This window comes from Dipodomys ordii, unplaced genomic scaffold, assembly GCF_000151885.1.
Source record: "Dipodomys ordii isolate 6190 unplaced genomic scaffold, Dord_2.0 Scaffold21, whole genome shotgun sequence".
Classification (NCBI taxonomy): Eukaryota; Metazoa; Chordata; class Mammalia; order Rodentia; family Heteromyidae; genus Dipodomys; species Dipodomys ordii.
The window spans coordinates 5,100,476-5,111,765 of NW_012267237.1; the positions used below are offsets into that span (position 1 = coordinate 5,100,476).

Here is an 11,290-nt window from a genome sequence, read left to right on the forward strand (position 1 = left end):
CAGTCGTGGGTCCTGAACTCTGGGCCTGGGTTCTGTCCCTCAGCTCTTCAGCTCAAGGCTAGCGCTCTACCACTTGAGCTACAGCGCCACTTCCAGCTTTTTTTCGTTTTGCTTATGTGGTGCTGAGGAATCGAACCCAGGGCCTCAGGCATGCAAGGCAAGCACTCTACCACTGAGCCACCTTCCCAGCCCCTCTTGCACATCTCTTCTATGAGAATATAATCCCAGGAGGGTAACGTAATAACTTGGATCCAGATTAAATACTAGTCTATTTTCTCATGCACGCTGCCCCATGGATGGTAGCACCATAGTTTCCTTAGCCATGGAAATTACTGGATTTTTTTTGTTTTGTTTTAAACTATTACCAGATTTTTGCTACATCAATACTGAACTAAACATCATTGTCCCTTAAAAACTGTTCAGGGTTCAGTGTTAGAGTGCTTGCCTTGCATGCATGAGGCCCTGGGTTCAAATCCACATAAGCAGAAAAAGCCAGAAGTGGTGCCGTGGCTCAAGTGGTAGAGCGCTAGCTTTGAGCTGACGAGCTGAGGGACAGCTCCCAGACCACATGACACACACACACACACACACACACACACACACACACACACACACACACACACCAACCAAAACATGCAGTTCTAGTAGGATGCTCTTTCTTTCGTTCTGGGTCTTGGAGCATGGAGCTGTGGGACTCTTTAGCCTTGTACTCAGGTGGGTGGCACTGACTTAGGTTCTGAGCCATTCTCCGTCTGTTCACCTGGCCTGCAGGTCACCGAGGAGACGAGCCTCATCCTACAGACCCTGGGCTACACGTGTACGTGTCGCGGAATCATCAACGTGAAAGGCAAGGGCGATCTGAAGACGTACTTCGTAAACACAGAGATGTCCCGGTCCCTTTCCCAGAGCAACGTGGCCTCCTGAGGAACTTCCAGCTTTGGGCTGGAAGAGAGTCCTTTCTGCAAGGGCCTCCCGCGCTCTGACTGCGACCTCTGTCCCTTGTTTCAATGTGTGTGCCGTCTGATCCTCTGGACCTTTGAGGACTCGTTCCCCTGACCCGGTGGCATCCCGGTTGGTGTCTGACATGTGCCTAGATTGTCTGCCACTTGCACTGTGCTTACTCCTAAGCAAAAGGAGAAAAGGAACGCTCAGAGAAGAAAAGCATTCAAAGAACTGGCAAGGAGGAGCGAGGTGAAGCAAACACAAATTCTTAAGGCAATAAAACTGGGGGGGGTGTATATTATCTCCGGGTGCATGTTCTTTTCTGGAAAATATGATAGCTCGCCAAAAGCATCCACTAGTCTGATATCTAAACACACAGTGTTTGTGACTAAGTTGGTTCTGTCGCCACACATGGAGTCTCTGTTCACCCACCACCCTCATGTCTCCTGCCAGTGCTCACCCAGGGGCCCCCGCCGGCCCTGCCGCTCTTGTCACCTGTCTGGGCTGCGCCTCCTGACGGCGGCCGCTCAGCTGTCCACCCCCAGAAGTCATCCTCACAGCCTAGAACCCGTTTTCTACCAAACTCGTCTCATGGTCTGACGCCATTTGTCTTTTGTAAGGTTAATTCATTAAAAGTTTTATGTACTTTGGTCTATAGTGCCTGTGGCTTTGATTTTCCTTCCTGCTGTCTCCCATGCTCTGCTCTGGCCTTCTCCCCACTGGCAGCAGTGATTTCTAAGGTTGAGATTGTCCTGAGTGATTCAAATTGGCACCGATTTGTGCTGCGGATAATTAGGACCCTGCTCCCTGGAAGGAGATGTGTGCGTGTGTGCGATGTTCAGTGCGTCTCCTGGGCTGCTTTTAATTTTGCCATCTCTTGAGAATATTTTCAGGGAAAAAATAGTTTAACAGTAAAACTTCTGTACCTGCTACAGAACTCCTTCTGTCCACTCAGCCCTTGTGGACAGGGATGCTTTGTGTAAGCGCACAGGCCCAAAACCCAGGAGGACCATTTGGAGCCTGCTATTTAAGTCTGGCAGCTCAACAATTTGAGCTAACAGAGAAGCGGCTGCCCGCTGTGCTGAGAACCGAACACATGCACAGCCCATGGAGATGCGCTCGTCATGATAGAAGACCCGGGAGTTTCTCTCATACATTTTCAAAAGTTTTGAGGTTTTCTTCTTCCCCCTCCCCTTCTCTTTCCCTCCTTCCCCCTTCCTTCTTCCTTCTCTTCCTTCCTTCCATTCTTCATTCCTTCTTCTTTCTTTCCTTCCCTTCCTCCCTTTCTCCCCCTCTTTCCTTCCTTCCTCCTCCTTTCTTTTTCCTTCTTCCTTCCTTCTCTTTCTTCCTTTTCTTTTTCTTTCTCTTCCTTCCTTCCTTCTCTTTTTTCTTCCTTCCTTCCTTCTTTCCTCCTTTTCTTTCGCTCTTCCTTCCTTCTCTTTCTCTCCTCCTTCTCTTTCTTCCTTCTCTTTCTTCCTTCTCTTTTTTCCTTCTCTTTCTTTCTTTCTTTCCTTCTTTCTCTTTCTTTCTTTGGTAGGGTTTGAACTCAGGGCCTGGGCACTGTCCCTGAGCTGTTTCATTCAAGGCTGGGACTGGAGCACTGGAACCACACCTCCACTTTCAACTTTCTATTGGTTAATTGGAAATGATATTTTTGTAGACTTTCCTGCCCAGGCTGGCTTTGAACCATGATCCTCAGATCTCAGCCTCCTGAGTAGCTGGGATTATAAGCATGAGCCACCAGCATCTGGCTTTTCCTTTTAATGTAAAGATATGATGCTTTGCCAAACGGTGAACATAGAGCAATTATGCATATCACATGGTTACAGGAAAACCTCAAATAACCTCAGGGCCGGCATCTGACCCAGGCCGAGGGCCCAGATGAGCTTTCAAAAAGTTCATTAATGGAAAGTCAGACCTAAAGCTTAAGTCTGGAGTTTGACCCCGGTTCGGATTTTTACTAGCTGTGAGACTTGGAACCATCTCTAATCCCTCTTAGGAGCATTTTCCTCCTTGAGAGCTCATGGTATCGGGTTGTGATTAACTGAGTTGATGGCTGTAGAGAGCTGGGCAGGGTCCTGCCTTGCGCTGGCCAGGGTGTTCTAGCACACACAGCTCGGGGCCGGAACAGTCCTTTATTACCAAAGTGGGGATATGGCAGGACTTTTTCAATTTTCTGCCTCAGTCAGGAAAATTGTGATCCTGTAATCACAACTCCAGAAAGGTGATTGAAGCAAAATTGCTAAAAGGACATTTCTCTTCCCTCCAACTGAAACCTGGGCTGGGAGGCCCTCAGACTCACTCACAGATGAGCAGCAGAAGCTTCGGGTGGCTCCTACATCCTCTGGCCTCACATCCTAAATGCCAGGTCACGTTAGGTCACCGGCCTCTGCAGACCACAGCTGGTGTTCCACCGTGTTCTCTCAAATTCTGTCCCCGTAGAGGCGATAAACATGGATCTGTGGTGAAAAGAACCCTAAAGGAGCTCTCCACCACCGTTCTGACCAATCCATAGAATTGGAGATGATTAACTTCATTGTCAGCATCCACCTGGCAAAGCTCTGGGCACGCAATCGCTCACTCTCCAGGTGAGAGCCCAGCCAGCAGCGTTGCCATCGCCTGGAAGCTTGTTCCAACGATGTCCTGGGGCCCAAACGTGGACCACAGACACAGGAAGCCTCCCCTCACCCCTGCACCCTCTCGTTGGAGGGAACAGACTCACAGGTGATTCTGATTCCCTGCCCAGTGTGAAATCCCTTGCATTTTACAAATGCAAACACATGTGCAGAGAGGAACAGGCCGATGTGCCAAGCGGTGGTTCATGGGACAAGGCAAAGCTGGGATAGAACACTGCCTGCCTCCTGATACCAGAACGGGTCACTCCTGATGAAAGCTCGTTGATCTCTGAGCTACGAACAGCATCCCCCTGAGCAGAATGGCAGATCAGAGGACTTGTTAGGCAGCTCCATGTGTGTTCTGTCCCCCGGGCATCAGGGTGAAAAGCCTTCCTCAAAGCTCTCCTTCACCTCTAACCTTACAGGAAGATCTCTCGTCAAAAACGCTCGTGTCCAGCCCCTGAGACCAGCGCTTTAATAGATCGCTTCTCAAGGGCTGGGTTTGGTCAATTGTTCATGTTTCTCTTTCTCAACATTTGGTTTCCTAACACAGCAATCAACCTGCTCTCCTTGGTCTACGTACAACTGAGCAGCAGGAAACATCATTGAGCAATGGTTGAAGTTTTGCAAAAGAAACTCGATTAATATAAGAACGGCTTCTCTTTGATTATTTTAATGGGTAATCCTTTATGAGCTTTAAACGGTAAATACCAGGATATCAACAGCAATTGATTGAATTTTCCCTTGAGACCTTTTGAAATCTTGATCTACCCCATCCTTGCTCTAGAAAAATAAGCAGATGGCTAACGTTGTGGTCTGGCCTAAAGTAACTTTAGTTTGACAGTTTACTGCAGTCAGGATATGCTCTTGGAAAACAGGGCTGCATAAATACATTCGTTTATACAGACTTCCTACATCGCCTATGAGTATAGCTATATAATGCACCTAAAAGCACCTCAAATAAACGACTGCTGTTTTAAGGGAGGAAAGCACCTACACTGAAAACAAACATTTTAAAAATAAATATTTAGGAATCACTCAGCCTTGAAATTGCCAGCAATTCAGTACCATCTGTCTTTAGAGAATGCTCCTAGAAGATCCCAAACAATGAAAGGAGGATGCGGATGCTGGCATGGAAGTTAATTAGATCACCTGCCTGTCAAGAGGGAGCCTGCGGGGAGTTCCACCAGGGCCAGGAGGAGAGGGAGAGATGGTTTCTCCTTGGGGTTCCTGTATTTACAATTGCTGGCATTCTAGGACTTGAGTGCGTTTCAAATTACTTCTCAAAGTTAACATTTCCACCTTAGGTTAAAACTGCTACTGGGAATAAAAGAATGTATTGAAAACAACAGTCGGGGCTGGGGGGGGATGGGGAGTGGGGGGAGGGGAGTGTGTGTGTGTGTGGAGGGGTTCTTAGCACCCAGGAGGCCTGGGGTTCAATCCCCAGACCACCAGTTGGAGGAAGGTGATCAGATTGATGGCCTTTCCTTGGGGCTGGGTGGTATACAGACCTTGTTGGTCGCCTGGCCTCTGCTAAGCTCACTGCGTCACACAAAAATGTGGTCTAGGTTTGGAAATTAAGATGAGAAAAATCTAGGCTCAAAAAATAACAATTGAATGACTGATCACAGAACAAGAAAACGCAGGAGTTGAGAATTTTCCCTGCGTCCGAGGAACACCCAAGCCGGGGTTCTCTCCGGGCCTGGGGCTGTTTCTCCTTTGAGGAGCAGCAGTGAAAGCCCGTCCTTACTGGGTCGTTCCTTCTCAGTCCTGTCAAAGCCACTGGTTGTCAGCTCAGATGAGGGGCTGTCCATTCTACGCCTTGGTCGGGCTGTGTACACCGGGAGCACAGGCCAGGCCGGGCCGTGACCGCCTTCCCCTGAAGCCCTGCGGAGCCAAGAGGCAGAGGACAAACCGCGCAGCCGCAGCAGAGGGGAGCCAGGTGCCTTTAATTCAGGCGCTCACAATGAGCCCCTCTCCAGGGTCATTTAATCTGAATTGGGGGCACATTCAAAAGTCCTCACACTCCCCATGTCCCCTATGTGTTAAAGGTGTTTGGTTCTCAACCAACACCAAGGTGAGAAAGGGCCTGGGCCACAGATGTCACCCAAAAGGCAGGCAGGCCAGATGCCTGTCCCTCTCTGGGCCAGCCGCGCCCCCCACAGGCTGCCAAGACCCCTTCAGGCGGGATCCATGTGTCCAAAGCCCGGTTCTTGGATGCTGGGGATGTCGTTCTTCCTGTAGAAGTCGTTCTGCACGTGGTTCACGCGGCCGTGGTCTCGGTTCAGTGGCTCCACCGGATTGTTGATCCGCTTCCCGTAGACAGAGGAGGACCGCACCCCCACTGTCCGCTCCTGTTCCTAGAGAGGAGGAGCATCACGTGGGTCAGTCGCCTGCACTCAGGATGGATGGATGGCCCACGCGTCAGCCTGGTCCCACCCAGGTGGACCTCACCCCAACACCACACCCAAGTCCCCTCTGGTGGTGGCGGCGGCGGCGGCGAAGCTGTGTCCTCTGCTCAGAGCCTCTGGGGACACCTGAGGGCTTGTGCCAGGTGGCAGCTGCCATCTGATGGCCCTTCTCAGTCTAGGTTTGGAGACAATTTCCTTATGTGTTGTTCTGTCCCTGGAGGGTCACTGTCCCTAGGGAAACTGTGACAGCTGGGACTCAGACGATCCACTTTAACTGTCAGAAAGAACTGGACTACTTTTCCTTGTCAAATTCTGCAGCCCCAAACAAAAGGATCCAAACAGGTCATGTACAAAAGACATCAGAGAAGGAAGGGAACTATAAAAGTGTAAAGAAAGTGACATGGAGCAACGTGTCTATTCTCACACACACACATGCATATACACATATGTGGTACACATGTGTGCACACAAGGACACACAAGTAACCATGTATGTAGGCAGACATGTACATGCGTGCATCTACTGTGTGCAGACGCTCATTCCTGCATGTGTGCATATGTGTACACACATCCACAAATGTACCCAAACCATTAATGTGTTAACAATTTATTAGGATTCTATCTTAGCTCACCTCCTCACTAATATGAAGTCCCATGCATTTTGCGTGTTCTCGGTCATCACGGTGTAATTTCTGGTTATAACCTGGGCTGTGCTTATAAGAACAGTCATAGAGAGAAATGATCCCTGTCTGGAAATAAGAAGAGAAAGAGGACCAGGGGTCATTTGGAAGCTGAGCCACTGAAACCTGGGGAGCCCAGTGAAGACAGGATTGCTTAGTTTCTGGGACTATGTGGGAAGTGGCTGAGGAAGGGCAGCTGCGGTGTGCAGCCCAGAGCTGGAGTGAGCGCTGCAAGGCCAGGACAGACAGCGGGTGTTTGACAACCCTCCTCCACTCCCCGGTGACTTCCTGACAGACCCGCTCCTGAGCTCTAGCTGCTAGCACCCACACTTACATAGTAATAATCTAAGATTTGTCCTGTTGAGTTGCTAGGTTGAAATGCCATAGCCTGGGTGGTTTATGCACAACAGAAATGGGTTTCTTCCTCTGGAGGCCGGAAGTTCAGAGTGAAGGTGGTGGATTCTGTGTCTGGTGTGTGCTGGTTTCTCACTTGTGAGTGGTAGTTGTGAGCGTGCACACACTCCATCAGGCCTCTCTTATGAGGGCACCAATCCCATCTGTGCGCTTCCACTCTAAGACCTGATCATTTCCCCAAATCCCACCTCCCGAGACCCAGTGTGGAGGGTTAGTTTTCGGTACATGTGGTGGTAATGGTGCAGGGTGTAGAAGGGGCGGGCCTGGTGGGAGGGCCTCGGGCCATTGGAGTGTGCCAGGGAAGGGATTGTGAGACTCCAATCCTGAGGCTTCTTGCCCCGACATGTACCCCTGCCACTGCTGTCCAGGACACGAAGCAGGGTAGCTAAGGGCGACCCTCACCACTGGGCTGGTGTTCTGCTGTTTCCACTTCCAGCCTCCAAAACTCTGAGCCATCATAAATGGCCTGCATTGGGTATTCTGTCACAGTCATGAAAGATGATTTATATCAACCCTTCCTGGGAGCGAATACAAATGTCAGATACCAATGTGCGTGTGCACATACGAACATGTTCACATGAAGTATAGGACACACGGCTCATACAGGTACACAGGGTGATGACATGGCTCATGTGGTGTGGTAATTGACAGTGGCACTTAATCCCTGTGGATTGGCGTGAGGCCTCCTCCCTCCTCCCTCCCTCCCTCCTCCCTCCCTCCCCCCTCCCTCCCTCCCTCCCTCCCTTCTCCTGCCTCCTTCCTCCCTCCCTCCCTTCTCCCATCCCCTTCCTTCCTCCCTCCCTCCGTGCCTCCTTCTCTCCCTTCCTCCCTTGCTGGCTTTGAAGGAGAACTTGGGCCTTGAATGCAACCTCTCCACCTGTGCTGGAGGAAGACAGCTCCGCTGCTCCTCTTGGCCTTGCGTTTCCTGGGGATGAGCCCCTGGCCAATAAAAATCCATCCAGCACACACAGAGAGAAGCATCAGGTGGCCCACACCAGCCACCAGCCCTGAGGTGGGGGCCTGGCCTGGGGCCCAAGCCGCACATGCTCCAACCTGAAGCGGCCACTTCATCTTCTAGGCTATGCTTCTGTTTTCGACACTTCACTTTGCGCATCCCTTCCCGTTCACTTGTGCGGTGAGAGTTTGTGGAGCATTAGAGCTGGGCTCTGCTTTGATTGCAGAGAAGATAGCAGTGGCAGAAATAAATCTCTGCCCTCCTGTGTGACTGGTAAGGCGTCAAGAGAGAAGCCACAGGGAGCGTGTCGGGGGAGGGAGCCCCACGTCACAGTTCACAGACGCTCGCGGATGGCAGGGGGAGAGCCCTCCATCTTAACCGGGAGGCTGACGTCAGAGCCCTGGTTCCCTTCTCCTCACCTGGAGCGTGGCCCCCCCTGGAGCACAGGGAGCTGGCCCCTGGGAGTCTGCTCTTTCCAGCTCTGGGGGGTTGGTGTGATTCTCTACAGCATCTTCCTGCCCTGCCCTGCATGGAGGGAGGTGGAGATCTTGGGCTTCCTCACCTGCATGCCAGGGGCGTTGGCTCGTCTCCCCCAAAGCTGAGGTGAGGCCTGCAGACCCAAGCCTCCCTGGGAATGCAGCTTCCCCAGCCCGCCAGCATAGTGCAACACCATCTAGGTTTTTTTTTTTCTTTAGTGTAACTTTGAGAGATTTAATCAAAACCTCACAAAGGGCTCGCTTCTGACTCGGCTTTTTCATTTCCCTGGCAGAAATACTGCACAGGGCAGAAGCAGCAGCAGAAGAAAAGTAATTTTAAAGCACCGCTGCACTGAATCTGCTTTGCTGCCGCTGGCACCCTGTTTCCTGGGGGAATTCACTAGGGAGGCCCCCGCCCCGCCCCAAGCTGCTCACATTGTAGCTAGTGGCTTGAGGAGACAAACCCATCTTCATGGGCTGTAAACACCGGAGCAGGCTTGAGTGGGAATTCTGGGATTCTCGGGGTCGGGCTGCATTAGAGGACTGAGAGCCACCAGAGGGAGGCTCAGCCTGCTAAGCTCACTTCCGTCCATCTCCAGCAAGGGGGTGGAGCTCAGGGATGCCGGACACAGCTGCCAGGACTCAACGTCCAGTGAGCACCAGATCTAGTAATCTCTCTCAGGGCATAATAACCCGAGCTATGCTCATGTCAGGCATCCTACATGTCACTTCACAGCTCTTTATTCGATTAACCCTGCATATCTTCTACGTGGATGCCTGTGACCCAGACCAATCTGCACAGCTGACAGACAGGGAGGCTGAGCGCTCACCTCCAAGACCACACCCTTCTGCTGCCATCTGCTGCCTCCCCACAGGCCCAAAGCACCAGGAACAAGTGATTATGAATCCCAAAGCTACAGGAGCATGGACCCAAAGCTCTGAGAGAACCCTGAGTCCAAACCACCATTTTCTCCTTTCAGTTGGATTATCTCAGGTATTTTGTGGCAGCATCAAAAAGCTGACGAGCTCCATGGACCACTGGGAGTGTTTGCATACTCATCAGGTCTTCTGGCTGCTATAACATGCCACAGACTGGGTGGCTTCTACAGAACGGGATTTCCTCACAGTCTGGCGACTGGAAATTCCAGCCTCAAGGCATGGCAGATTCAGTGTTGGGTGAGGGGCTGATTTTCTGGTTGATGGATGGTGACTTGTGTCTCCATATATGAGAAGGGCAAGAGATCCCTCTGCCCTCTTTCTTTGTAACTCCCATTCCTCCTTAGGAATCCTTCATAGAGTACCTCCCAGAGGCCCTGGGCCCTATGCCATCCCGTGACTTGGGGAATGAGAAATGTCTACATTTGTGGTCAGACCAAGCATTTAAAGAGAGCAAACTCTGCAATGTTGCTGAGCTCCAGTACAGCCTGAAATAATCCACGTGGCCGTAGATTGAGTCTTCGGTGACCCTGTGACTCAGTTTACCCTTTTTATTCTAAATGATCCCTAATCGGAAACTTGTTGAATCTTTTAGATGTTAAACACCAATGTGTAAAATCTTCAGGAGGGTATTCCCAGCTGCTCAAAAGGGCTTGGAAATGTCATTTGCTATTCTTACTGCTCTCAAGATTCTTCACCTGTTAGTATTTTTTACACCACTTTTTTTCATGCAATATTAAAGGCTCTAAGTCTTGAATTTCTTTGTTGCTCGCTCCAGTTATAAATGTGCTGAAACTTCCAGAAATCCACTTTGCATTGATTGGTCCTTCCTCCCCAAGGCAGGCAGGGATGCCTTAGAGCAGGCAGGGAACTTCTGTGTAAAGGCCCACCCCACGCTGTAATTAATTTGGGAATAGATATCAGGGATACTCAAAGATACTCAACTCCAGGTGGTAGACAATACCAAATGAATGGCTATGGGGCTGTGTTCTAATAAAACTTTATTGAAACAGGCAGTGGGTCCCATTTGGCCAAGGGGCTTTCCTGTCCTGATCTCCTTCCAAGTGACAGGTCCCTAGTCACTTCACAGATACCTTGTCTCTCTGTCCATGGGTGGTTTTGGTCTCAGGAAATTGAAGCTATATATCAGACAACTAGAGTTAAGAGTTAACTGGGCCCAGCTGGCTCAGCGCTGCTCATTTGTGCTTGACTGTGCCTGGTCCACAGGACTGTGGGATTCTGCTCTGCTTTTTCTGGGATGCCAGGTGCTGAGTCCAGGTAGGCAAATCCTCCAATTCTGTCTGATTCTGAGCATCAATACTTGCAAGCCTATGAGCCCAGAGTCCTTACTGCAGCTTTTAAAAAACATCATAGCTCTTCATGGCACCAAGGTGATATTTAACAGAATCCTTCAGCATGGTATGTTCTGAGTTTTAAACATGCTCTTCAGAATGGTATGTCCTGAATTTTATATTACATCAAAAAGGCAGATAGATTTTTATAATTCTCAGTAAAACAGCCTAGGCTTTAGAACATCGTCTCCTTACTTTGGGGGATCGTGTTTATCCCACGCTGTGCATTAATGCCCTGTTAGTCGTGAACTAGCAGCACTACTTGGAATGCACAGCGTTAGTTACTACGTGATTTTTTTCTCTTTTTAACAGTTCTTTTCAAACATACTACTCACAAGAAGGGAAGGGAGGTGTCTGGTGGATAGGAATCGGGGACCGCAGCCTTAACTCCACCCCACACCAACACAACTTCAAGCCTACAAGTGCCTGCCAGCAGGACCAAGGTTCCCTCTGCAGCCCTTCCCCTACAGTGAACCCCGCCGGGCCTCGACAGGAAGCCCCGCCCCGCGC

At 50.4% G+C, this 11,290-nt stretch overlaps 3 protein-coding genes across 3 annotated transcripts in view; 1 reads left to right on the forward strand and 2 right to left on the reverse strand.

Annotated features, from left to right (window-relative positions):
- The window catches only part of Adcy2 (adenylate cyclase 2 (brain)), a 319,852-nt gene extending 318,260 nt beyond the window's left edge, over positions 1-1,592 (forward strand). Inside the window, exon 24 of the mRNA XM_013013878.1 lies at positions 772-1,592. Coding sequence (XP_012869332.1) covers positions 772-924 — 153 coding nt within the window. The 3' untranslated portion in view covers positions 925-1,592. The remainder of the gene's footprint in view (positions 1-771) is intronic.
- Fastkd3 (FAST kinase domains 3) overlaps positions 1,288-11,290 on the reverse strand; it is a 25,176-nt gene continuing 15,173 nt past the window's right edge. Inside the window, exons 8-9 of the mRNA XM_013013879.1 lie at positions 6,941-6,947; positions 1,288-1,297 (exon numbers count right to left, since the gene is read on the reverse strand). The gene's annotated coding sequence lies outside the window, so the exon portion shown is untranslated. The remainder of the gene's footprint in view (positions 1,298-6,940; positions 6,948-11,290) is intronic.
- Positions 5,524-11,290, reverse strand: part of LOC105983801 (chromosome unknown open reading frame, human C5orf49) — a 6,251-nt gene continuing 484 nt past the window's right edge. Inside the window, exons 2-3 of the mRNA XM_013013837.1 lie at positions 6,600-6,721; positions 5,524-5,917 (exon numbers count right to left, since the gene is read on the reverse strand). Of these exons, the coding sequence (XP_012869291.1) occupies positions 5,738-5,917; positions 6,600-6,721 (302 nt within the window). The 3' untranslated portion in view covers positions 5,524-5,737. The remainder of the gene's footprint in view (positions 5,918-6,599; positions 6,722-11,290) is intronic.